The sequence below is a fragment of the Lissotriton vulgaris genome, chromosome 8, assembly GCF_964263255.1.
Source record: "Lissotriton vulgaris chromosome 8, aLisVul1.2, whole genome shotgun sequence".
Taxonomy (NCBI): domain Eukaryota; kingdom Metazoa; phylum Chordata; class Amphibia; order Caudata; family Salamandridae; genus Lissotriton; species Lissotriton vulgaris.
In genome coordinates this window covers 174,837,874-174,865,024 of record NC_141696.1, presented here as the reverse complement: position 1 = coordinate 174,865,024, position 27,151 = coordinate 174,837,874, and the positions used below count along the sequence as shown (strand labels likewise).

General features: G+C 41.3%; 1 protein-coding gene across 1 annotated transcript; it reads left to right on the top strand.

The window, feature by feature from the left end:
- The first annotated feature begins 2,965 nt into the window (after positions 1 to 2,965).
- Positions 2,966 to 12,718, top strand: LOC147696835 (la-related protein 6-like). The gene is made up of 2 exons (XM_086936074.1): positions 2,966 to 3,077; positions 10,566 to 12,718. Exons 1-2 carry the CDS (start codon positions 2,966 to 2,968, stop codon positions 11,888 to 11,890), a joined length of 1,437 nt encoding a protein of 478 aa, XP_086792200.1. The 3' UTR covers positions 11,891 to 12,718.
- Positions 12,719 to 27,151: the final 14,433 nt, after the last annotated feature.

The window sequence follows — 27,151 nt, the reverse complement described above, 5'->3', positions numbered from 1 at the left end:
GACCCCATTGACCAAATCAGCTTCCACAGCATCCTCAGAATCTTCAGCAACCCTTGTCTCTTGCATCATGACCACTCCACTGATGTCTATGGTGGTTCACCCATAGAGCCTGGAACTAGAATGGACACTGCTTTGACTGCAATGTAACTGTCCTACTAGGCCTTACTGGTTCCTGTGACTTGCTCCCTGATGGAAATAGATGCCCAATGTGTGCCAGAGTAACCAATCTCAACTGTACAAATGTTTTCCAAATTTTCAAATTATTCACTAACTGCAGTAGTTGCCAATGTGTGTTTGCTATTAGAGTAAAAAAGAAGTGATTTATGATTTGCCCAACCATTAGGTATCTCCAGAAGCTGAATACTGCTGTTTGTTCATTTTGGTGTCTAAGAATTCATAAAAATAAGATCTATTTTTATAAATCGATGTCACATTTGATTTATGTTGTGTTTCTTTCTTATTTAATTGTTGTGTTACTTCTATGCTTTGCTATTAGTCCTTTGTTAAAGCCTGACAGCTCAAGGCCACAGCTACAAAGGTCTGTGAGTTTATTACACAGTGAGGTCGCACAACTACACCATATGATAAACTGCATTTTCTCACACTCTACATCTGTCAGAAAGCAGCAGCTATCCTGTCTGCCAGATGTGAAGTTCACCTATCTCAATGGGATGTGAGCGAAATTTCAGGTTTCTGCCAATGGAATCTCAGTTGGTTCCATTGGGCGAAGCTTTTGTCCAACAACATGAAAATATTGATCTCACTCATTGCACATCGGTAGGTCCATTCTCTTTACTGTTGTCCTTCCACTGTACATTGTCCTGTTAGGACTATCGAAGAATTATTGATGGTCTAAAACATAAAATAAGAGAAATTATCCACATGCAATGGGTGAAAAGACATTCATTATTTGTGTTGTAGATATACACCCCTGCTTTAGAGGTGTTCCTGCTAAGCAAAAATAAAAAGCTAACCATTTGCAATGCAAACTTGCCAGCCAGCATTTCAGTTGTATTAAATAAGCTTCCGCCACACCAGCCACTTTAGGCAAAATGATCCCTGATGTATTGGCTGTGATCTCCAAGTCTGATTGGCGGACTTCCACTAGGAAGGTGATAGCTTCCGCTTCTCAGGCAGCCCCGCAGACCACCTGGCACACACCAAATAACCCCAAATGTCCCTGTCTACAGCACTAAAGCATTCTTGACCACCTGCTAGAGCCCTTGGAAAAAGTCATCTTCAACTTCACTTTTTAATTCTTCCTCCAATACTCTTTTCTAAAACTGGAAGAGCCAATTTCTAAACTTAGATCCTCTGGCATATGGTCACTTGTCCTTGTCTCTTGGGAAGTGCCTGACTGCTTGAGGATGTTTCTATAAGATTCTAGAGTGATGTTGATCTGCAAAGTTTCTGCTTGCTGTAAGATAATGCCCTACTTAAAAAGAACTTGCCCTGAGAATCGTGAATGCTGATGAAGCAGAGGAGAGCCTGTACACATACCACACAATTTCTCTGAGGAAGGATCTGCTGCTTGATCCAAGGTACCAACTGTGAGTCTAATAGTCTTTACCAAAACCAGATATGAATTATTTTATTTGCACCTTGTGGGAGCTCAGTCACACATCACATCAAGACTGAGGCCTCTCTCCAATAGCCTAGAATTCTGATTAGCAGCATTATTTTTACATCGTTTTTATTTGCAAGTGCATTTTTCTTGTTTAATTAAATGTGCATTTCTCTTATGTGACAAAACAAAATGGTTGTGGGAGACATCCCCAGTTAGATAAGCAAGCTTAATGAGGAGATGTTGATATAGTGCTGCTCCCCTATGTCGCATCTGGCACTAAGAAAATATAAAGGATCCTATTAAAGCAAATAAAGAGCATAATACATAATGAGGGTGCTTCTGGGGCTGGAGCGGTTTGTTTCAGAGGGTATACAGTCTGGAACTGATGTATTTTCCTCGCAAGATGTTACAGTGAATACCTTTACCACACAGGCCTGATTGGATACTTTACCACGCAGTACTTTGCCATGCAGGTAAGTATTATTAAATTACATAATTATTATTTTATTTAAAAAAGAGGACTTAATGGATATGGGATGGGTGAGGGTATGAGGCAATAAGTGCTTGCAAAGTGTTGATGGATGGATAATGGTATGGGGTAGTAAGGCTTTTTTAGTGTTCAGGGATCTGTAGGGTATGGGATAGTAAAGGTTTTAAGGGATATTTTAGGAAACAGGGATGGGTAACGGTATGGATTAGTAAGGGTTTTACAGAGTTCAAGGAAAGGTAATTTGTATTAAGTGGCTTTTCGGGCTCACAATATCTAAGAGTATCAGGCAGTAAGGGATTTATAGGGGTTGGGGATGATTCTGGTTATTGGGTAGAAATTATTTCAAATGTTGTTTAAGATTTGACTATGGTAGATTTCACTCAATAAAATGATACCAGTACTATAAAAATCGAATCAGTAGAACTGCAGATATTCAATTTTTAAACTATAATTAAAAATAGTGTCTAAAAGCACAAAGCGTCACTCACAGTCATCTGGTCACGCTAGACCGGGGAAAGTTAACAAGTTCAGGATGACTCCAATGGAGTGATGGTCGAAAACAGCATCCAGGTTAGTTTTACTGAGAAGTTATCTTCAAGAGGTCCATTTGCAATGCAGAAGGTCATGAGGTGCAGGTAGAGCATCATGTATGGTCTTCCCTGTAGCATGAAGAGCCTGTCAGATGTCGCGAATGGTATTTGCAGGAGCTTTGCATTGGCGGTCTCCGCGGGCTGTTATTGCTGTAGTGTGAATTGCCGCTCTCACGTCTCCGGTTGTCGCTGGCAGTCGCTGTAGCTTGAAGAGCAGGTCTCACTAGAGCTTTGCATCGAAGGTCATCATGGGTAGCAGTCTTGGAGAAACCCCAAATGTCAGAATGTTCATCTTTTCTTGAGTGGCAGTAAACTGTGATGCTAGCCAAGGGACCAGGACCTGGGGAGGTACAACTTGAGGATCAGGGACACACTCTAGCCGAGGACAGCAGGGCCCAGGCAGGTCCATTTGCAGGTCCAGTTGCAGCAGGTGAGTTGGACATTTGCAGGGAGGCCTCTGAAGCTTGTTTATCCCCTGTAGCTCACACAGGAGGCCAGTCAACTGACCCTTGTAGTCACTCTGGTTAGCCTGAGATGAGTAAGGCACTACACCAAAATGCATCTGCATAATTAAATCTATTGAATTGCCCTGAGAGTGCTCCTACCTGTTTTTTCAAGTTGTTGGTAACAAAACGGGTTTCATCCTACTGTTTACAGTAGCACCCACCATGTGTTCGCATCCAGGGTGGATTCATGGAAATGGATATATATAAATATATATACATATTCACAGAAAAAAACCTTATGTTGCAGGGGTGTTGTAGATAGCTGGACATTCCACTCGTACAAAACCATAGAAATTCCTCTGTTATAATTAGTTCTGCTAATTATAACTTGCGCACCCGCAATGCACTGCTTATGATGTCACATATTACATCATTCATGACATGGTCAGTTACATCACTGATGGCATCTCAAATGACATCCCTCATGAGATCACTGATGACATCCTCCAGTGAATGTGGTTTCGTTTGAAATTTTAATATTATATATATGCCAATCTGTTTTGAAGGTTGAGTAGATATATAACTGTCTGGATGGAAGATTTAGTAGCTGTCTGACTGTCTGTTTAAGTGAGTAATTAAAAGTGTCTTACATGGATTAGTAACTAAACTATGTGAATGTGTACATCACTGTCTCTGTTGTTATAAAACATGCTGCAACAGTTGGTCACTAACTGCATGAATGTGTATATTAGTTATTGATTAGTTGGGTGAGTATTTGTATCTGACACCGAGTTTGTGTGTGGTTGGTTGTGGTGCTTGTAACTCTGCATAGATGTGTGAATGGTTGATTGACTATGTGTGTAAGTTTAAGAGTTTATGTGGAAACAGTTGTTTGGGTGACTGAGTGTATTTATTTGTGTGTTCGTGAGCAAATATATGTTTTAGTTGTACATCCTCAACAAAGTAAAAAAATAAAAGGCGTTGTATGGGAGAGGTGGTGTATATAAATAAGTATACGTAAGAGTCAGTGATTGTGAGAGTAACTATATGAATGAGTGTATAATTGTAATGTTGATTTTTTAACATATTAACTATGAGTTACTATGCGTTTGAATAAATGAGGTGTTGTGTGTATAATTGTGTAAGTGACTAAATGTACGTGTGATTAATCATTTTTCATGAGTGAGTAGGATGACTGCATAACCTGACTAAGATGACTGCTGACGTGTCAATGTCTATATATGTGTACAAGTGCATTTTATAGTGTTCTATTAATTAGTGACTGCATGTATAAGTGATTCTGTTGTTGAATTGGTAGTTGTGTGCGTAGACATAGGAATCAGTGAGTGGGTATATAGTAACTGGTATTGGTGTGTAAATGGTTTCAAATGTTGTACTTTGTGTTTTACAGTGAGTGATGAAAGGTTATACCAGTGTATGAAGAGGTATATCAGATTGTCACGTGGTTGATGTCATCAGTGATGTCATCAGTGATGTCATTTAAGATGTCATCAGTGATGCCATCAGTGGTGTCACTGACCATGTCATGAATGATGTAATATGTGACATCATCAGCAGTGCATTGTGGGTGCATGAGTTACAGTTAGCAGAACTAATGATAACAGAGGAATTTCTATGGTTTTTTTCTGTGAATTTCCAAGGTTTTTTAAATGTAAATTTCTAACTATAACGTCTCTGAAACCTATGGTTTTTACAGTGAATTTCAAAGCTTTTTTCAATGCTAATTTCTAACTATAAAATCTCTGAAACCTGTGGTTTTTACAGTGAATTTAAAAGGTTTTTTAAATGCTAACTTTTAAGTGTAATAGTAGTTATACCTATTTTTTTGTACTGATTTTCTAGTTTTTTAACTGTTAATTTATAAATATTTTATTCATTAAATAACATTATAGATTTTTTAGAAAATTGCAACAAAAAATGTTTAAAAAATTCAAACTGAAATATTGATTTTTTTGTTTTATTTTTTATTTGAATATATTTATATAATTTTCTTTTTTTTCCTAATTGTTTTTAGAGTCGTGCACCCAAAGCGCACACATCACGGTAGGTGCGCGGATTCTAGCCGCCATTTTAGAAACGTTGTGAAGGATTACAGTGTGTGACGGCTGTGTGTTTTTCAGTTACATCATATACATTTAATATTACATGATGTGTGCGATTGGTATGAAACCAGTCCGTGACTCCAGCTCCTGCGCATTCGTGACAAACGCGCATTACGGTACGCGACACTTGCGCGGTGGCGGGTTCTGCGTGACGTCATATATACGTGCTGGGGTATGCTGAGTGCGCGACTCCCGCCAAAAAATGTTATGCTCTAAAATGATATGTATGTGTCTTTAATATACATTTTAGGGTAAGAGATTATCTAAGATATTCATAAAAAATAATATATTTGTACTTATAATAAACGTACATTATTTTTAAATATATTTTCGCAAAGTTGCGTCGGGTGCGTGCTTCGTGAGCGCAGAGTGCGCGGATCCCCTGTGACCTAAAAAAAAAAGATTTCATTGGTTCATAACATTTCCCACTATAACTATTGAAGGACCCCATGCATTTTAATCATTCTTGTTGGAGCATCTTTAGAGAGGTATCTCTTTTCCTACAAGAAACCTTTTTGCTTGTTTTTTTTGGTGTTTTTCAAAAAATATCAAACAAAATGGCATCTGTACAGCAGCAGCAACAGGAGGAAGTATCTTCTGAAGAAGAAATCTTGCAGGAGGCACCATGTCCACAGAGGCCGGAATCTGTTTCCACCTAGAGAGAAGAAAGTGAATGCGAGAAAGGTGATGTGCGAAATTCGTGACTGAGTCCTGTCAAGAGGCAGTGAAAAAAAATACTCTTGTGACACTGCTTCTATGTACAAGCATCTCCGGACCAGACATCCTCTCAGTCTTGCTCGGGAGGAAGTGAGACGAGCTGCTTTGAACCCCTCACCTGTGGGGCGCCCTCAGGAACACCTGCAATGGACTGTAGGCCAGAATTCGCCTTTCTCGAGCAACACTGTATGAAGTGTCAGAAACTTGTATGCTTCGGTGAGCAGTTGGTGGATGCAGTTTGTGCTGCGCAACGAAACCATTGTTGTTAATTATTTTGTTGTTGTTTTTGGAATGATAAGTAATTCCAAAAGTTTCCTGTTTTATTTGTTATTTTTTGTTTATTTTTTAGGGAAAAAACAAAAGAATACAAAATTGCTCAAAAAAATTAAAAACAATACAAAAGAAAAAAAAAATCCTATCAGAACTACCTTTTCTGGTTAAAGAAAGAACTATAATTGCAAGGTAATGTGTGAAAGTTTGGTTGAAGGTATGTATACAGCATGACTGACTGAAAGAATGCATTAGTAGTGTATGGTGAATTATTAGGTGAAGATTTATGAGGAAGTACTGCAGCGTGACACTGCAAGACCCTTCTGAAGCACAGGGATGTGACATATGTACATGAATATGTTGCAACTCTGTGCTTCCCTCTGCACTGCTGCACAAACTGCAGCCATGCGGTGACACAGGCACCATGGTGCAAGGATGTCTGTGTTGTCCGAAGATTGTTTTGTGCAGGAAGGGACACCTTCCGTGCCTCTGCCTCTCAACAGTATCCTAATGAATAACTAGATTGCTACCATTCTATATTTATTACAAAAGTGTGGAACGCCTGACGTCATCTTGATGTAATCAAATCTGTAATACCTAGAGCCTTTCCTTTAGAAATTCCATATATTAGAGGGTCTTATTTGCATCACAATTATGGTTAGTGCTCTAAAAAACTAAAATGAGGACATATTTTCTGAGTTTTCAAATAGCGACAAAGCACTTTTAAATTATTTGTTATCTTTATTTTTTGTATCCACTTGATTAAATGTTGCATGTGGTGTTACTTCCAGTGCTGGCAGGGACCGTGGGGGCATTGGGGCTCACCCCATGGTCTCCAACGGAGTGACCATGCCCCGGGGGATGAGTTCCCTGGGGCCAGAAGTGGCCCAGGAGGGGGGCCAAATGTCTCCTCTCCCTTGTCAAAAGAAAACAAAAAAAGGAAAGGCCTGCCTCGGTGGATGGGTTACCGAGGCCATATTTGGCCTGAGGAGCAGGAGCCAACCGGCCCCCCTCCAAATAAATACAACACATTTTATAAAAAAACAAAGTCTGGCCATGCCCCGGGGGATGGGGTACCCGGGGCCGAAATTGGCCTCCGGAGGGGGCCACGCGGCCCCCTTCTCATTTATTTATTTTAAATATAGGGGTCAGGCCCTGGGGGATGGGGTCCCCAGGGTCCAAAAAATGGGAAATGAAAGGGGGCCAAACAGCCTCACTTCTGAAAAAAATAAAAGTTTGCATCGCGCCAGAGGCCCCGCCCCCTCCCTGAAGCACTCTGAAAACGTGCCCTCTGGTGCGTTGTAAGTAGGGGAGTTAATTCCCCTTGAAATCTGAGGGTCCCTAGGGGCCAACTAGCCCTCCAGAAACCTCCAGGAAGCGCCAGGGAGCTGCGTTGCATAGAGGTGTTCCAAGGCCATGCCCCCTTTTTACACCACTCAACCCTCAGGACTCAAGATGACTTAATCCACCAGGGGGCTTGTTTGCATAGTGGTTTAGGGTGGGAGCGGGGCATGATTTTACAAGTGTGAAAATACACCCTCTGGCGCATTGTAAATTGGGGTATCTATTAACCCCTTCCATGCGGCCGCGATTCCCCTGGTGTGCTGTAAACAACACGAACAGGGGCGGTCCGTGACGAACCCCAGCCGTCATCAGCACACGAGCACCGTAGTGCATGACTGCTGGGGTTCGTCATCAGCATGGAAGGGGTTAAGTCCCCTTGAGTCTTGAGGGTCCCTTGGGGCAACAAGCCCACCAGGTACCTCCAGTAAGTGCCACAGAGCTGCGTCGCAGAGAGGTTGTCCGAGGCAACATCTCTTTTTACATCTCTCGGCAACGCAGCTCTGTGGCACTTACTTGAGGTACCTGGTGAGGTAGTTGGCCCCCAGGGACCCTCAGGATTCAAGGGGACTTAATCCCCCAATTTACAACATGCCAGAGGGCGTGTTTGCACAGTGGTGCAGGGAGGGGGCGGGCCTGATATTACAAGTGTGCAAACACACCCCTGGCACGTTGTAAATTGGGGGAATATTCCCCTTGAATCCTGCGTAAGGAAAAGAAGAGCCGAAGCTCAATCTAAGGATAACCTTTACAGAGATTTCGTTATTATTCGTGTTTTTCTTGGCCATAGTACTCAGTGCAGTTTATCACTGCTGCCCCACCTAAAGTGCTTGTGCTCTCTTCTTTAAGCATGGTAAAATTGGCTTACACACAATTGCACATTTAATTAACTTATTTGTCCCTAATAAGATAGTACTGCATGTACCCCAGGCCTGTAAATTTAATGCTACTAGTGGGCCTGCATAACTTGTGCAACCCGTTTAAGTAACCTTCTTGATTATGTCTCAGGACTGCCACTCCACTGCAGCCTGTGTGTACAGTTTTATACTGCTATTTAGGCCTGACAACATAAACCCTTTTCCAGACAAAAACCTTCATTTTTAATGAATATAAGTCACTCCTAGCGCAGGCTCTAAACTGCCCATAGGTCAGGGAGTAGGGTATTTAAAAAACCTGGACATGTACTTTTAGGTTTTACGTGCCCTTCCAGTGAAAAACAAGCGCAAGTCCTAAATCTTCCATTAGGATAACATTAGATTACCTTATTACATTTAATAATATGATAACATTTAATTGGAAATAGGTAGGAATATCAAATTTGTCCTCTAGAGAATTTTAATTTAAAACCCTCTTTATTGGTAAAGTTGGATTTTAAGTCACAATTCTGAAAATGGCACTTTCAGAAAGTTGGCATTTTCTTGCCCTAACCACTTGGTGCCTGTATCTTAGATCACATGGCTAGGTGTACTTGGCAGTTGGCCTTTGCGTATTCCTTCTAGACAGGATCACAAAGGGAGAGTAGGTGTTTTCAGGGTAGGCCATCTCTATCAGGACAGGGGTTACGGAGTTGTCATTTACCACACTCCCGCTTCAAAAGGCTGCCTCTGCACATTCACAGTGTTTCATACTAGTTTATTGTGACCCCAGATAATCTGTGGCAAAGGCAGGGAGAACAGAAATTCCAGAAACATCTGTTCGGGAAAAGCCCCAGAAGCTTCTCCCAATTCAAAAGCTAGCAACACGCATAATTATTGGACCTCCGGTCCTAACTCCTCAGTACACACCTGGACCTGTGGATACTACAGAAGAAGGTCTGCCCTACTGCCAGTGGACTACCCTGCTGGCTGAGGCCTGCCAGGCTGTCTGAAAAGGAAGACTGCGCCTGCCCAATTCATCCCAGGATGAGTGACTCCAAGTACAAGCTGACTGACCTACAGGAACACAAAGAATAATGGATTTCAAATTAAGTTGGATAAAAAGCAATTAATGGGACACCATATGAGGGAAAATCTGCAGACACTATCCCTGTGTGCCCAACAGGAAGGAGCCCCTCACCTTATCATACCTGCATATAACTATTTGTTCTTATGTTTCATCAACACTAACAACAGCGTCAAATGCCTCCAATTAACTAAACCTGGCTGGTTTAATCACGCCTACTCCCTACTTCATAAACGCTTTAAGCTAGCTGTAGTGGAACACCCATGTGACAAGAGGAAAGTAATTTCAACCAGACTGGCTTATAAAGTGGCAGTAGCAGCAAGGAAGGCAAACATCAGGGAGATAGCCTCGGAAGACCTTGAATCTGCAGGCAAACTGAAGGACAGCATTGCATTTTGGAGAGTAGTTAATTATCCTTTTTTTATCAAGCCATGATAGGCCATAGATAGACACAGTAATTTTTATTTATTTATTTACGTAATTTATAAAGCGCCTGCATCACCCCAGATGGGGTATCTCCGCGCTGAGGACCGCTGCATTGATGGGCAACCAAATTAAAAGAGTAGTGTTTTGAACTTTTTTCTGAATCCTAAGTAGTTGGGAGTTAGACGGATCTCAGGGGGTAGCTGATTCCATAGTTTAGGGGCAAGATATGAGAAAGACTTTCCATCTAATCTGGCATATTTTATACGCGGGACCTTGAGCAGGCCCTTTCCTTCGGAGTGGAGAGAGCGTGGAGGGATATATTTCACCAACTTATCTGCGAGATACATCGGCCCCATCTGGTTTATGCCTTTGAAGACGATACAAGAGATTTTGAATTGTATTCTTTTTCGAACTGGCAACCAGTGGAGTTTTCGCAGCAGAGGGAGAGAAGGGGTACGGCAATCAGCAAGGCATTGCTAAAGTCCAAACGACTGAGTACCAGGGCATGGACCAGGGTTTTGTGTGTGGATACCGGTAGGAAATGAAAAACTTTCCAAAGGAGGCTAAGAGCAAGCTTTTTTTATTACCTCTATATTTTTGTCCATATTGCGGTCATTGTCCATTAACACCCCTAAGTTTTTGACATCTGGTCAGTTTGTCAAGGTTTGAAGGGCGGCGGGGGATGTAACTTTACTGAGAGTTTTTGTGACCTCAGCGAAACCTTTGATGAGGACTCCTTGGAGATTGACTGTGGGTTACCGGACTCAAATCTGATTAAAAAATTGGTTTCCCAAGTGGAGTTCTACCTTTCCGATGAAAATTTAACAAGAGATGCCTTCCTTCTGAAGCACGTACAGAAAAACAAAATGGGATTTGTCAGCATCAAGCTTTTAACTTCTTTTAAGAAGGTCAAATACCTGACTCGCGACTGGAGGACAACTCTGTATGCCCTCAACTTTTCAGACAATTTGGAGGTTAATGAAGAGGGGACAAAAGTCAGAAGAAAGTCTCCAGTTCCGGAGTCTCTTCTCGGGTTAGCTCCAACCAAGCTTCTCCTAGCGTGGGATTTTGTTCTGCAAGATCATGCTCCTAACATTCTTGTTCAGAACAATACTTTAGAAATAGTCACTAAGATATTCTCTCCTTATGGTGTCATTGTTTCTATACGTGTCTTGAAACCTGGGAAAGAGGTTCCTTCTTATGTGAAAAAATATTTATCAAAATTCCCAGAGCTGAACATCAAGAGCTGTGCTTTAATTGAATATGAAAGCCTTGCAAGTGCCATAAAAGCTCATGAAGAACTAAGTAGAAATCAATGTTCAACCAATGGTGCCAGTATCAAAGTTGTGCTTCTCAATGAAAGAGGTGTCCGAAAGAAAAATGGAGAGGAAAAGGAAGAACTTGAAGACGCTGGGTTTGTGGATAAGAAACCTACAAAGAAGCAGACTAGAGTTGCTGACCAACTGCAGCATGCTGTCGAAGACCTTTCGCTCTACAGTTCTTCGGAGTCAGACAGTGCACCAGCTTCTCCTGTTTTCACTAGTAGATGCTTATCCACTTCAGCCTTCACTAATGGTATTGTTTGCAGTCCAGCCATATTTAAACCAGTTTCATTCAGCAGCCCCCGTTCAAGTCCCCTCTTGACCCGCAAGCTCTTTGCCCATTCCCACTACCCTTCTCCCTTGGCTGTGGAGCAAGTAAATCGAGGATTTTCCACCCATGGCACAAGCCCTGAAATGCAGAAGTTCACAGACTACTCCTCCGATAGTGGGATAAGTTCTGGAAGCCCATGGGTTAAACAACGAAAAGCCGCTGCGTATAGCAAGCTCATGGAAAGTAAGCAAATGCCCTTCAAGCCTTCAGGAAGTACATCTTCATCCTTTCTCCCCTCTGGAGTAATTCGTCTACCACTTGGACCAGATGGTTCCAAGGGTTTCCACAACAGTATTGGAAGGGGCAAATTAGTGCTACGACACTGAAATTTATATTCTGTAATCACCCGATAGCACTTAAATACTGATCAAGATCATCCAAGGAACAGTTTGGGAGGTGTCCGTGTATGACCAATGGAGAGCCATGCAAGATTGTAGCAACTTTTCCTCTAGTCCGATCGAGGCTCACATTGGGTCTTGCTTGTAATGGATTCTAAGATTGAGAAGAGTGTATGGGGGTTCCTGTTTAACTTGCCGCCTTAAACCAGGTGATTGCAGGCATGGGGATGTACATTTCCAAAGGCTCAGGCATGCTTTCTATTTGTTTGAGGATCCATACAGATGGCAGCCAGATCTCTTCTGTAGGGTACCATTCATCAAAGAGGATGTTCAGACCTTATTAAAGCACAGATCCCATGACCAAAAGACTCTTGTTTGGACTAGCAATACGCACTTCTTCGTAGGGTCATTTTAAGTAAGAAATCAATCTGTATATAAATGGACACTCTGACACAGTACTTTTTTTCGGCTGTGTTCTTCCACTCGCACTGGAATTGTTTGAAGTTTGCAATTGATGGAAATTGTGACAGTCAAATTGTGGTACTAATTTCACTGAAGCACTTATAAAGGAAATCATGTGCATCTGGTTTAGTAGTAGACGAGTAGGGATTTGACTTTCACTAATCCAATACATATGTCGGGTATCAAATGTAACATTAATCTGTGTCTATCAGGTTCTATGTCCTGTGATGCAATTGTTTGTATATTTGCCTTTATACGCTCGATAAGATAACAATCCTGCTAATCCCTTAGTGGATCTTTTAAGACCAAATATGATACTCCATGTTGCCATCTTGGAGTTAGTTCAGCAGATAACATGAATGGATCCCTTTCTAATACCCCTACTGACATCCGAGTATTGGTTTCAGAAGGTACTCAATGCAGTTAGTGTGAGATTTATTATAAAATGTAGGTTGGAGACAAATTTACTGTTTGAAATAAATGTTTGAGACATCTGTCTTTGGCTGAGGAGAAGGACCCAGGTCATCAGTCCACCAACTGGGAGATCATCTGGTGATGGCGTCCTTGAAGAGTATGACTTCTGTCTTCTCTGCGTTGAGCTGTAAGAAGCTACTGCTCATCCAGGAAGTTATAACTCTCATCCCTTCTTGATCCTAGTTCATGCATGCCCCAGGTAATTAGGATCAAAGTCAATTGATAATAGACATACTTATCTATGACCAAGAGGCTGCCACTTGCTTTGGGCAATTGATTGATAAAAAGGATTTAATCCTGGCCATCAATATTAGCCCTTCAGCCAAAGCACCCAGCCCACATGGACACTCCCTTGGATCTATTTAAAGCACATCTTCCAATCTGGGCCCCCATAATCTCAAATGTCCTGAGACCCACCATTGGAGGTCCACTATATCTTGCTGCTAGATAGTACTGTTACGATTCTAGGTAGGGTAATACTCTCAGGACTTGAGGAATGGGCATTAGAAAACAAGTATGTTGAATGTGCAATTTGGGTTTCAACCCGGGCTGGGCACTGTGGATCAATGCCTAAATCTGCATCTAAATACAGAAAAATATGTCAGGGCTAAGAAATGAACTATCTATTTGACCTTTATAGATCTTACCTGTGCCTTTGACATAGTGCAACACTCTTAACTCCGAGACATGATCGAGGGCATGGGTATAGACAAGGCACTGACAGACTTGCTCCCCCCATTACATTGCCACACATCGGTGAAGATACGACACAGCAATGAGGGAGAACTCTCTCCAAAAATAAATTCAACTGTTGGGGTACTTCAGGGTTGTGTTATGGCTTCCTTTCTTTTCTTACTTATTTTAATGGCTCAGAAGATATTTTGTGCTCAATGAGGATATAATTACCCACGATAGGCCTTGCTCCATCCCAGTATTATTGTACATGAACAATGCAGTGCAATTAATTAGAATGACAAACGGGCTCCATGTCCTGCTTAATGCCTTTTACACTTTTATAAACAGCTTAGGGCTGAAAACAAATCTCTCAAACCCATTTGCAATGGACTATGGGACAAAATATTCTAAATTCAAGAAATGTACTTTGACGAGGGGAGAGCTGGCCAAAGTCAAAAAGTTTTACTCATTTGCAAAAACCATTAGATATGGAAGTTCTTGCTGAAAATCAGGTCAGTTACGAAATGGCAAAGATAGCAGCAACAGGTTGTGTGCTAATGCTGCTTAAATTGTAGCTGACTTGAGGGAAACTCTTGCTGAACTTCATGGATTGGCTGGTGGCTGATGGCTGTGGGGGGCTGTATTTAGTTGCATGAATAAGGTGGTGGCATTACACTTGACACATAATATTGATTAAGGCAATGGATAATAAGTGTTCTGCCTCTTTTGTTTGTTTTTCTTATTTTTCTTTTGTGCTAAAATGCTATTGTGGTGGCGGACGGTGGTTGTGGGAGTGGGAAGTAGGGTTCACACACTTTGTGCTGTCTGGGGGAGTTATTTGCCAAACAAGTGGGATGGGGTTTGTTCTGGTGGGGGTAGGTATTTAGTATTTTTTTTTTGATGTTTCAAATGGGTTTTGTTGGGTTGGCAGTAGGGGGAAATGAGTTAAAAACTCTACGCCTTTTCTGGCTTCTTAATGATACATTTGATTGCTTTTTACATATAGGGGAAATTGCCCTTTGTGGCACAAGACAAACATTATGGCTCAACTTAAGTTAACGAATTGGAATGTGGCTAGCCTTAATAGCTCTATGAAGACTTGGATGGTTAAATATGAGTTTTGCTTATAAACCCCACATAGTATGTCTAACTGAGACTCTTATGGCTTACAAGAACCACTCTCTTTTGAAGCATTTATGGTGTGCATGATTGTAACCACTACTCTATCAATTGCTATCTGGGGTGTGCCTATATTTTGCTTAAATCAACTGAAATATACTGTTCTTCGAACTGCCTCCGATCCTAGAGGCAGGTGGGCTTTCGCCCGATTGTTGGTTTACTCGAGGGTATTAACTGTCTGTGTTGTATATGGCCCAACTGTTGATGACCCTGGGATGTTCAATCACCTAAACCTGGATCTTTTGAATTGGTTAGGGTTAGGGGATGTGTTACTAGTGGGTCATTTTAATTGTGTTCTATATTAATCAATTGATAGAACTAATCATAAGTCTTATCCTCCATTTTTTAGATATTATGGGTGCATGGTCTAGTGTATACATGGAGGGCCCTTTTCCTTATGAGTCCTGACTATACATTCTATTTGGCCTCTCCCAGGCAATATTCTAGAATAGACCTGTTTTTTCTGCCTTAACAGCTGTGTCAATGGGTTGCTATGGAGGTATGCCCTAAGATTACTTTGGGCCATTATCCAGTCTTGTTAGCAATGCAGCTGTCTGTATCTATTCAGCTATTCAGGAAGGGTGCTATTTTACTTCCCCTCAATCAATTCTTTCTAATCCTGCCTATAGAGCAGAACTGACAGATCGACAGAGAGGATTTATCGTGGATAATTAGGATACTGCCCTATTACATTTTTTTGGGGATACTATAAAGGCTTTTGTTAGTGGTGCAACTATGCAGTTTGTCCTGAAGGTAAATAAGAGTAAAAGAGATACGGTCTCTAAGCTGCATATGCAGCTATTGGAGTTAGAAGCTAAATATGCACCAGCTGTTAGGGATAAAAAGTTGTTTGAACACTTGATCTACATAGAACTGGTGAATCTTTGATGTGTTCTTGATCGTGATCTCCGCAAGAAATGTGTGATTAATTTCACAATAATAAGGCCCTCTTATATGAGTATGGGGGACGGATCAGTTGAGTGTTGACTTTCCATATTTCTGAGAAGAGGCAAAAGAATGCTGTTGAGTGTATTAAGGATAAGGAGGGCTCCCTCAACTATGGCACACAAGCCATCAGCAGTTAGCTCTGTTACTTTTATAAAGAACGTTATGGCCAGTCAGCACAAACTTCACAGTCCTCTATTAATGAGTATATACAGAAGGTCTGTCTGCCGTGGCTCAGCAAATATCAGGCCTCAGGAAAAGAGGTGTACATTTCTATTCAAGAACTCAAGTAGGCAATACAATATTTACCTGCTGATAAAGCGGCAGGGGAAGACACTATCCAACTGGAGTTCTATAAGGTATTTTGTGAAACACTTTTCCCCCTTTTTTTGAGGTTGGTGTCTTATATTGATAGTGGGGGAGTCACTCCGGAGTCTTGGAAGTCTACTGATATAGCAGTTATTATTAAGCAGGATAAGTCGCCCCAGGATCATATCGACCTATCTCCCTTATGATTTCAGATGCAAACATATTCACTAAAAACTTGTGGTTAGAGTGTCTACTCTGCTTCAATATATTGTGTCCCCACAGCAGCAGGGACTCATCCCTGCTAGGGACACTACCATTCATTTATGCAACAATATAAAACTAGATGTTAGCTTTACTATACTCCAGAGCAGATATGCAGATGGGCTGAGGCAATTCCAAATAACAAGACAAGATCCTCCAGGTGTGGTTCTTATTCTGCTAACATTGGTTTTGTGATGTCACTTGCTTACAAACGTTTGGACTGCAATATCTGCACATCTTTTGTCCTATCTGGGATACAATGTGCATTTATCTAGAAAGATCTTATGATGGCATCGGCATATAATAGTGCTACTAACCCTAGAGATTTGGTAGTGGATGCAATTGCGATTGTCGCTGCTTGACTCTGTATTGTCAGGGCCTGGATTGATCCTATACCTCCCACTGTCTTAGAATGGTGGTCCAGGTTCAGTCAAATTCATTAACTAGAAGCAGCTATACTTAAGCTATACTTAAGACCAAAGGGGTCAAGGGCCGCCGATGCCTTGAGAACATCTGGGCCAGTTTTTTCATTGATGAATAAGATTGTAATTCTTTTTTCTCTGTTTTGATTTTCTTTTTTCTCTCCTATTTGATTAGGAAATGATTCTGCTAATTTATTTGATGTATCTGTTAGTATTTCTATTTAAATGCATCAAGACTGTTTTTAGAATGGAACCTATGTAACTCAATAAAAACTTGAAAAAAAGAAAAAAGAAAATCAGTTCTCTCTTCAATTTCAGAGGTCAGTTGACTCAATGTTTTACTTTTCTTGAAAGGGTGAGTTATAAGCCAGTGAAGGAGCTAATTCATACCTTTAAGAGTAAATGTATCTCAGTCGGCACCTAATTGGTATTTCAAGTGTAGTAGTTCAGGCCTTATCTACAAAGGCCCCACCTCTTGTGGAAGTTTCCTATATAGGCTGCTTAGGCCACACACCTTGTAGAGTACCTACCATTTTTTTATCCACATAAAGTAGTAGTACAAACTTTAACAAACATGACTCTTAACCTGAAACTAAATGAAGTGCTTTAGCATTCTGTGGGTCCACTTTATTCTTGAAAAAAATTCTGAACCTCATGTGCCTGCCATTTAATCACATGCAAAGCTAGATTTAATTAACATGTCATTATGAACCCAGTAAAGTCTGTGACCTAAAAACTCATCCCGAGACCTAACACCTCAGCTGACAGCCTCAGGCAACAGCAGCGTGCACAGAGGAACAGCGTGTGGACTGTTTACTATATTATGCACCAGAGCCTGCCCTCTCTCTCTCGAAAGCCAGCTAGGAGTGTTTTATTTTCGGAAGTGTGATTGCATGTGTATTTAAAGCTCTGATTAGTCCAGGCAGGTAGGCCCCAGGGAAGGTGTATGTGTACCACAGTCAGCCGAGTGCTCACATTTGGCAAAGGGTATAAGAGCACTTGTTTGTTATTAAATATCTATTTTATGAGACATTTCTAATAGCCGCTTTATTGGAAATTCTCTTTGTACAATTTGTGTTCTGTGGTGGACACAGCTGTTGCATGTTTATTTGGCTTTATTTAACCTTGGTTCGAATTTGCATGTACTTCTGGCTGATGTGATCCCTGTGCCTTTGAAATGATTTGATTTGTGCACTGTGGAGCTGCTACAGATTGTTGAAGTACCCAGGTTTATACACAGGATTCTGAAAAGGCAAATTAAGATAATTTAAAACAGGCTCAGCTGGCTAATGCACCTGCTAGACAAATACAAATGAAACACTACAGTTGCCTGTTTGTATCTTTGTATTTTGACCTCACTGAGGTTTGTTGCCTTTCTCCTAGCCCTATTCCTCAAGTGCTCCACATTAAGCTTCTGTTTGTGTTCTGTTATGATATTGCTGTGACCGAAAAAAATCGCCTTTAGGACTCTGTAGAACATATGGACCTGCATTGAGTATGCGAAATTAACTTCTGTCGGTGTTTGTCTTTTATTTACTTCACAACACACAGCAATCACACATGCATTACCCAGAATGCAACCCCAAAGTGGTGCTCAGGGTTCTGGAGAAGCATTTCAGGTGACCCTCCTTTTTCTGGGCGTTACTAAAGTCAGATCAGCTGAATATTGACAAGTGTGGCAACACGAGATTGCAGTAATAGGACAGACCTTTGACCTGCCAGAGAGCGTCATCTACTGGCTTCGAGTACGTTTAGGTTCATCTACCATTCCCTTGCAACAGGATGCTAAACTTAATCCATGGATGCCATACTGTGCCTGTTACATGTGGAAATGGCCTAACAGGAGTCAATTTTTATTTCTGGACCCAAGTGCTACTTAAGAATGAAGGAAGAGAGAGGCCCAGACGGCAATTTGAAATTCAGGATTTCTTCAGGTCATTGCGGAGTCCCTTTATAGTCAACCAGATTCTAGGGTGTGCAGGAGAGGAAACAGAGGGTCCCTCGAAAAAGGAGAAAATGACTCCCCAACAGGTTAACAAGTTGGTGAACTGGTTTTGAAAAAATGTAAGCAACGCCATTGAATCATATGTTTTTGGGAAGTGGCAAAATCCTTTGGAATAACTAAACCGATCCAAATGTTTTGCATAAATACTCCTGACTTCTCCGGGTCCACACTACGATATCTTATCTCCAACAGACAACATAGATAACATATTTGATTTTTTGATTTTCGCTGTTTTCTCTGATAGACTCCTAATGCTGTGTTAAATTGGATTTGCCCTGGTGGTTGTTTATTCCTTTAAGTGTTCTATTAAATTTAATATCATGATCCTCATGGTAAGGTACCAGAATATCGTTTTTAGATCCAATATTCATGTCAGATGATATTTCTGTAGACAATATTCTGATATGCAAGCAAGATCAATCAGAAACATCTATGGCAGGCCCTTGTTGCTGCTATTTTTACTTCCTTAAGCACTGGGTAAAAGGTAAGTTTTTAACCCCAGTCATACAAGGATTATCCTCTTCTCTACTTTTCAAGCTGCATGAACCAAGTCGAAAGCGTAGGGTTGCCAATGGAGTACTGTGTCCTAAGTTAAATGGTGAGTTGTCACTAGCATACACTCCATGCATATGCAAAAGCAGAGCAGGGGGTCGGGCCTTCTGTACCTGGATCATAAAGCCTGGAACAACCTCCCACAACACATCAGAGCCTCCTCCTTCCTTCTTGACTTCAGCAAGAAGATGACGACTTGGCTCTTCCAATAATCTCTCAAGGACTGGCCTCACACACTTGTCTACAAAGTGCCTAGATACCCTCATGGGAATTAGTGCACGGATCACATAACAGTTCCAAAACTTTTATTTGTTCTTTTACAGCTCCTGGAGGTAGCTGGCATGGTGCTTTTTTGGAAACATCAAATGAACTTCTGTTTAGACTGCATCTGATCTCAAGGGGATTAGTCCCAAAGCACATGACCACAGTCGTTATGATGCTAATGATCAACCCTTTAATCTGTATAACTCTGTGTTATCAATTACATCTTGAAGCCTCTTAAGTGTCTGGGAAAGTAGAGCCACATAGTATAATTAAGGCAGAACTTGTTCTGTGCTATTTGCAATCTTAGAGCAGGTACCAGTACCAGAGCCTTAATTACTGAGATCGCTTTGGACTGATCAGTGAAAAAATATCAAAACAATGCCAAAGAGCAGCCTTGATTGAAGCCTCAGAATTGGTACCCTACCTGAATTTTTTCTGTTTCCTTGCAGCGGGTAGACTGCATTACTCACAGAAGCTCCTGCAATGAAGGCTCCTCCTGAAACGATGCACCTTCCTGCAGAGCCGCTCTCTGGGAAGCTCATCAAAACTGTAGAAAGATCTATCAAATAAACATAAAGGTACAGTTGTTCTGCCTGTGCATCAAGGTACCAATTGATATAATCTAAAACCTACTCTTCAGTAGGAACTCCGTGCTGTGTACCCAGTTTCAACCTTGTTGCCAATGTTATTCTGCAAAGGCAAATTTGGCAAAAAATGTCAGCAAGATTTTTGCAAAGATTTTGTCTGCAATGTGCAAAAGGATGATTAACCCAATAAATGCTGGTTCATCAAAGGGTGGGTGTCTGAAAAGTTTCAGTGCTCCGTCCATCATCTCCTTGTGTTTGCTTTGTGCATCCAAGGCATACTCTGTTTTTGAAATGTTTGTTGCAAAATGCCCTCTCCCTTCATGTAATGTTAAATCAAAAACTAAACTTTGAAAAAGTAATTCCAAGATGGCCCTGCGCATGCCTGTGCATGCATAGTAGCCATCATGAAATTATATTTATTTTTCCTGAGAAAAATCATTCAAAAACAGGTTTGGCGACGAGTGTGCACACAGGGTGGCCACCCTGCAATGATTTTTTACTTGCTTTAAGAATTTTTTTGAAGCTCTGGCTGTGGAAGTTAACAAGACAGCACAGCCATCTTTGAATGATTTTTCCTACAGCATAACAAAAACATTCCTAGTTGGTCTTAGAGCATGGTTCACAGGACGGCCATCTTAAAATCATTTTTCTTTTGAACTAAAAAAACCATTATGGCTGCCACACCTATGTGTGCATACACAGTAGCCATCTGGGAAGGAAAAACAAGCAATAGTAATTCCAATAGCCATCACAGGTGCGACCTATTGCTTTGCCAATCCTTATTTTTACTATTCACTGAGCCTTTAGAAATTGGTTGCCTGAAACATCAGGCATAAACATACACCTTTTCACTCGCACAGTAGGGCACAGTAGTGTACTTTCACTAAAGGTAGGCATCAACATGCTCCTTATCACCCCTATCCTCAAAGGCTGACATTAAGCCTGTCTTAACTTTTTGCCTTAATGGAGACACTCCCATACCATATTTTGTCTTCCCAGTTCTCTCAACAGTGTAAATTAAACCCTAAGGTACATCCTACTGACTACTTTCCACAAGAGAGAAAATGTGTGGGCGTGGTAGCAGCATTCAATTAAACAGGAGGCAGGCATCTACTCACCAAACTATATAGAACATCTTATATGTGCCCAGTTTCTAGCAGTAGACAATTTACAGCAGCCACAAATGAAAACCAAAAAGGTTTTCTTTTTGCTGAAAATAGTTGTAATTTAAACTAAAGTGGATAACAAATGCTGCAATGCCTACCATACTCATGGGTTTAAAAAAATACTAAATGGAGAGATTTTTTCCCTATAAAGAAGGGAAATAATCACAAACAGAAGCAGTTTCTAGGGCACAGCTGTACAGATGTTGAGATTACTTTACTTTTGAGGTCTTTACAAATTGTTTAACGCCTTCATCCAGCAGATGTATTTGGCATGTGTTGAAAATGAATCTTGTGTTTGGGACATGATGAAACAGGCGAGGCTTGGCAACAATAAACCTACTGTAAGAGGCTTAGCACCCTTCCCCACTGAGCAGGGAGTATTGGCTTCAGCAAGTTTATATAGTGTGTGTTCAAAAGGCACACAACTGCAGTATCAAAGTAGTTAAACTGTGCCTTATTAGCATTAGAACTGCAGTCAAAACACATTATACTTGGCTAATAAATGTATTTTTATGGCATGGAAATGCCATCAAAGCATAGTTAATCTGAATGGAATTAGATTATAATTGAAGCTCATGTGCGTCGGCAAGTAAAATTATTCCTTATTGTTGCAGACTGACAATGCTCCTTTTTGAAATACTTTTTTTCAGAGACTAGCAGCTGTGGCATTTGGGGGTGCTTTTCAGCTTCCGATTTGCTGAAAAACATGTTCCTTCATTTCAGAGGAATTCACATTGACAATGGGAAGGAACTGCATTATTCCTTAAGATTTTGCAATTATATTTCTGGCGCATTTGTTCATTTGCTCAGATTTGTATATTTATCTTTCCTCTTGGGTGATGGACGTCCAAGTTTCCGCTTTGCTTATTTTCCATTTGTCCTGGCTGGCCCGGTACCTCTATAGAAAGGATGCAAAGACATGTTTGCAGAATTGCTAATACGCCTTAGTTTTCCTGCTCTTTTTCATTTCAGTTTCAGAACCTATATTTTGAATAAGATAAATTATGAATAGAGAGTTATCGAAAACCGTAATATCTAACAATCTCGGACAAGACATAACGAAAAAAATATGTTGAAAACATATTAACAACTGCAAAGTACCTGTGTGCTATCTTTTTATTTTCACTCATAGCCTAAAAGTTGATTTTATAAAGACATAATCACAATGTTACTTGAGTATTATTTCTAACTACTATATATTATACACCCAATGAAAAAAAAAGAAAAGTTTGCGAATTACACTCTTCTTTAATTCCGAATCACTCTGCTTATGGTGTGTTCTTTGGAACTTACTTTAATTTTGCCATGTAAAACCCCTGGTTGCCACAATTAGCCTTTGGGGGATGCATTTTCATTTCATCCCATGTGGTGGCTCCCAGAAGCACTATAATTCCAATTCTCATTTTACTGAAGAACTCAGTTGCTACCATAACTTCTCAAATATTGTAGGAGGTTTCTTTTTTTTGGAAAGTTTACAAAGAATTCAAGAAGTAGTGCAGTTAATTTATGGCAATCATGGATTTTCACGAGTGCTGTAGTGCTCAGAATTTACTCACGAAGAATTCCATTTCATCTATATTTGCATGAGTAAGTAATACGTAAATGTGTACACCTATGAAACGATTCGCAAGGGTAAATTTACATAAGCAGATCAACTCATGTTTAAATCTACTCCAAGAAATAGTTGTAAATTTCAACTTTTTTGCTATTCACTATTTCTGAATGGAGATTTACACCTAGTTGTAGACTTGAATGTCTCACCCCCATTAAATGAAGGGCTGGCTGGTGTGAAGGAAAATGATTACCATTTCTCACCTGATTAATCTTTTTAGTTGACTGAGAGGGTAGGGGAGACAATATTAATAAAACAATTTAACTCCCATGTGGCCACACAAAGAGGACCAGGATTTGGTTGTTGAAATTAAGTGAGTTTATGATTTGATTTGACTTGATTTATATATTTATAAAGCACACAATAGCCCGGAGGTATCTTGCCGCTGGAGTTCGATGCACATTGGATTGCTGCTGAGGTGAAATACTGACTAGCAGAGGAAGAGGCAAGTTTTTACTGCTTTTCTAAAAGACAAAAGCGAGGGGCTGTTTTTTATTGTAATAGGGAGAAGGTTCCAAGTTTTGGCTGTCCATAACAGAAATCTTCTCCCTCTTCTGCTCACCTGTTTGAATTTAGGTACTTGTATAAGTTTTGCGTGAGCAGATCTCAGGCTTCTTGTTGGTACATACCATTTCAGATGTGTTTTCAAGAACTGTGGTCCTGAGCCATGAAGGGTCTTATAGGCCAGACATAAAGTTTTGAACGTGATCCTTTTTTCCACCGGTAACCAGTGGAGGGCCCTTAGTCTGTGTGAGACTGGCTCAGTTCTGGGAATATCCAGCACCAACCATGCTGCTGCATTTTGAAGACGCTGGAGTTTTGTTAGGTGTTGGCTTGAATCCCTGCATTCAAAGCATTGCCGTAATCCAATCTTGACTTGGCCAGTGCCGTAACTAATGTTTTACGTGAGTCATGGGGAATGGAAGAGTTAAATATTCTGATAATTTTTAAAATGTAACAGATAGTTGAAGACATGTTATTTATCTGGTCGTTAAAAGTCAATTTGTTGTCAAATATGACTCCCAGATTTTTACATTGCCCACTGGGGTTCGACAATCGCCCAGACTGGCAGGCCACCATTTAGGAGACCAGAAATCTGCTTCTGATCCTAGTAGCATCACTTCGGTTTTATCACTGTTCAGTTTCAAGCAGTTAAGCTGCATTTATTGATTAACCTGCATCATGCAGTCATTAAAGCAGTCGGCTGTTTCATCCACCTTGCTAGACACCGACACCACTATATGGGTGTCGTCGGCATATGAAACCGGCAAAAACCAACACTGCCTGATGATCGATGAAAATTGAGCAACATAAATATTGAAAAGTGTGGGGCTCAAGGAGGATCCCTGAGGCACTCCATAAGGCGACCTGAAGGATTTGGATGTAAAATGTCCCAATTTAACTGAAAATGTTCTTTCCTTTAGAAAAGATGCCATGAACGTGAGTGCAGGGTCTTGGTCCCACGGTTCTACTAGACAGGTGTGAAGTATCTCATGATTCACGGTTTCAAAGCCTGCTAATAGATCCAATAGGATCAGGGCGGCCTTCCCTCCTGCATTTAGTATACTCCTGAGTCCCTCTGCTGCCTTGACCTAAGCTGTCTCTGTTCCAAGCTCCTCCTTGAACCCATACTGTGATTGGTCCAAAATGTTTCTAGAGGCTATGAGCTCTGACAGTTGTTTATTGAGCAGTTTTTCCAACAGCTTGGCTGGGAAAGGAATTCTCGAGATTGGACTGGAACTGCTAGATTCATTTGGGTCCAACTTACATTTATTTACAAGTGGGAGGACTGATGCTGTTTTCCAAGTGTCTGGAAAGAGGCCTGACTGGATTATCTCTGTGAACACAAGGTTCAATTATGCACTTAATATTTCTGGAAACGTGCATTACCTTAGGTAGACATGGGTCTGTTGGGTCCCTGGACCTAATGGTATTTACTACCTTACTGATCTGTCCTACTGAAGGGGACGTGAAACAAAAACCATTTTGGGGTTTGAGGTATCCATGTCCTGTTTAGGGGGCTTAGTTGAGGCAGTGATGTTATTATTAGTCTTAAAAGATTTGTACACTGAAGTGACTTTGTCTACAAAGAACTGTCCAAGTGTGTTACTAAGCTCTGTGCTCCTTTCCATCTGTTTTATATTGGGGAGGTTCGCTAGGTTTTTAATTGTTGCAAAGAGCTCCCTACTCGAGTTATTGGCCTCACTTATTTTTCTTGTGAAGTAATTGCTTTTTTTTCCCTATGACCAGTTTTTTGTAGTCTGCATATTCAATTTTCACACTTTGGTCATAATTGGTTCTCCATTTCCTTTCTGCCCTTCTGCACACTTGTTTTTGTGCCCTAAGTTTTTCCGTGAACCACAGTTCTGATGGCTTTTTTCTCCCAGGGATGAAACTTTTAGTCAGGGCTGCAATTTTGACCGCTGATTTAATCCAGGACGATAACCTAACAAAGGCTAAATTGCTATCTGGTGCTGGTTCGGGTTTGGTTCTGAGTAATAATTCCTGTAACGCAGGGGCATTGATATTGGCCCAATCCTAATAGGTGAATGGCCTGTGATCGTTATGCGTACTGTCTGCCCCTGATCCACTGTAGCAGAAAACAAAATGGCTTTGGGGTCTGACCAAGGAACTGGCAATATTTCAGCAATTTTAAGGTTAGGGTTAGTGTGTGTCCTTTTAAACAATCTGATCTAAGGTAAGCCTGGCCATTGCATCGACCATTGAGGCGATGTTAATGTCTGCTAATTTTTCTAAATGATCATTAAAATCCCCTAATATTGTGAAGGCTGATCCCTACAAACTGGATTCTAAAATAGGACTTAATATCTGTAAAAATGGGGCCCGTGCACTTGAGGGTCTATAAAGCAAAAAACCTCTTAGTGTATAATTGTTAGATAGTGAAATCTGAAAGGCTAACAGTCCGCAATCATGGGAGCTTCCCACTGCAGTTCCCCTTGCTTGCAGCTCTCCTCTAAAAACAATTGCTAGCCCCGTCCCCATTTCCATGTTCTGTCGGTTCTAATGATAGAATAGCCTGCCGGTAGTGCTAGGGCAATATCAGAATCTGAGGCACCATCTGCCCATGTCTCTGTGATAAATGCCAAATCGAGTTTGTGTGACTCGATCAATTCAGCCACCTCCGTGTTGTGTTTCACTAATGATCATGTGCTTACTAACATTGCCTTGAAGACCTTGGAACCCCTTTTACACGAGGAGGTATACTGCGTTTTAGCACATTGATTTTCGTAAAGCTGAGCGGCATCTGGCAATGCTCGCAGTGCTTAATCTCTTTCTGCAAGTCCAGAAGTGCACAACAGGGTTTTACCATAAGCCTGTGTAATTCATCCTTCCTGTAAGTTATGCTCCTTATTTTGCCATCATTTGGTGCTGGGGTTCTGGCCCTAAGCGGTACAAAAGGGGGTGGTGATGGACGGAGCATCTGAATCAATCATACACTCACACCTAGTCAAAAGATCTGGGTTTAATCAATCACCGTTCTTTCCACTCTGCCACCCCAGTTCAGACATGGCCATATGCAAATCAGTCTGACCCTGTGCCTCATGGGAACAGTCCAGCCCAAACTGCCAAGCCATGTATTCCCTGGACCGGAAACAAGCTTCCGAGGGGTTCTGGCCCTAGGCACGGGTCAGGCGTGGACTGGCGCAGGCTGGCTTGCCTTTGGTGCGCCGGTGGTGTGCTCGCGGGTGGGTCCTCTCTGGCATTGGTTAAATAGGGTGTGCAGCGGCAACAACTAGCCCGCTCACCACCCGGAAATGCCCAAGTCACCGGAAGTGGGGAAACATGAAAACCCTGCAATAACCCTTCCTACAAGTGGCACTTGCAATGACGGTCTGGGTGGCGGGAATCGGTAAGTTTAAAACATCTAAAGTGCAAAGTGCAAATAGCTCAAAAGACACAATTATCAACTTTTTACAGGCAGTAATATCCCCGTTAAATTCAGGTGCAATTAAAATGACGGTGCACCTCGGTAACCCTACCGCATCGGACTCCTCGTCTGCTCTGGCATTGGTTAAATAGGGTGTGCAGCGAGAACTACTAGACCACTCACCACCCGGAAATGCCCAAGTCACTGGAAGTGGGGAAGCATGAAAACCCTGCAATCACCCTTCGTACAAGCGGCACTTGCCATGACGGACTGGGTTGCGGGCCTGAATCGGTAAGGTTAAAACATCTAAAGTGCAAGTAGCTCAAAAGACACAATTATCAGCTTTTTACGGGCAGTAATACCCCCGTTAAAATCAGGCGCAATTAAAATAAATTGGTACAAAAGGGGGTGGTGATGGACGGAACATCTGAACCAATCAAACACTCA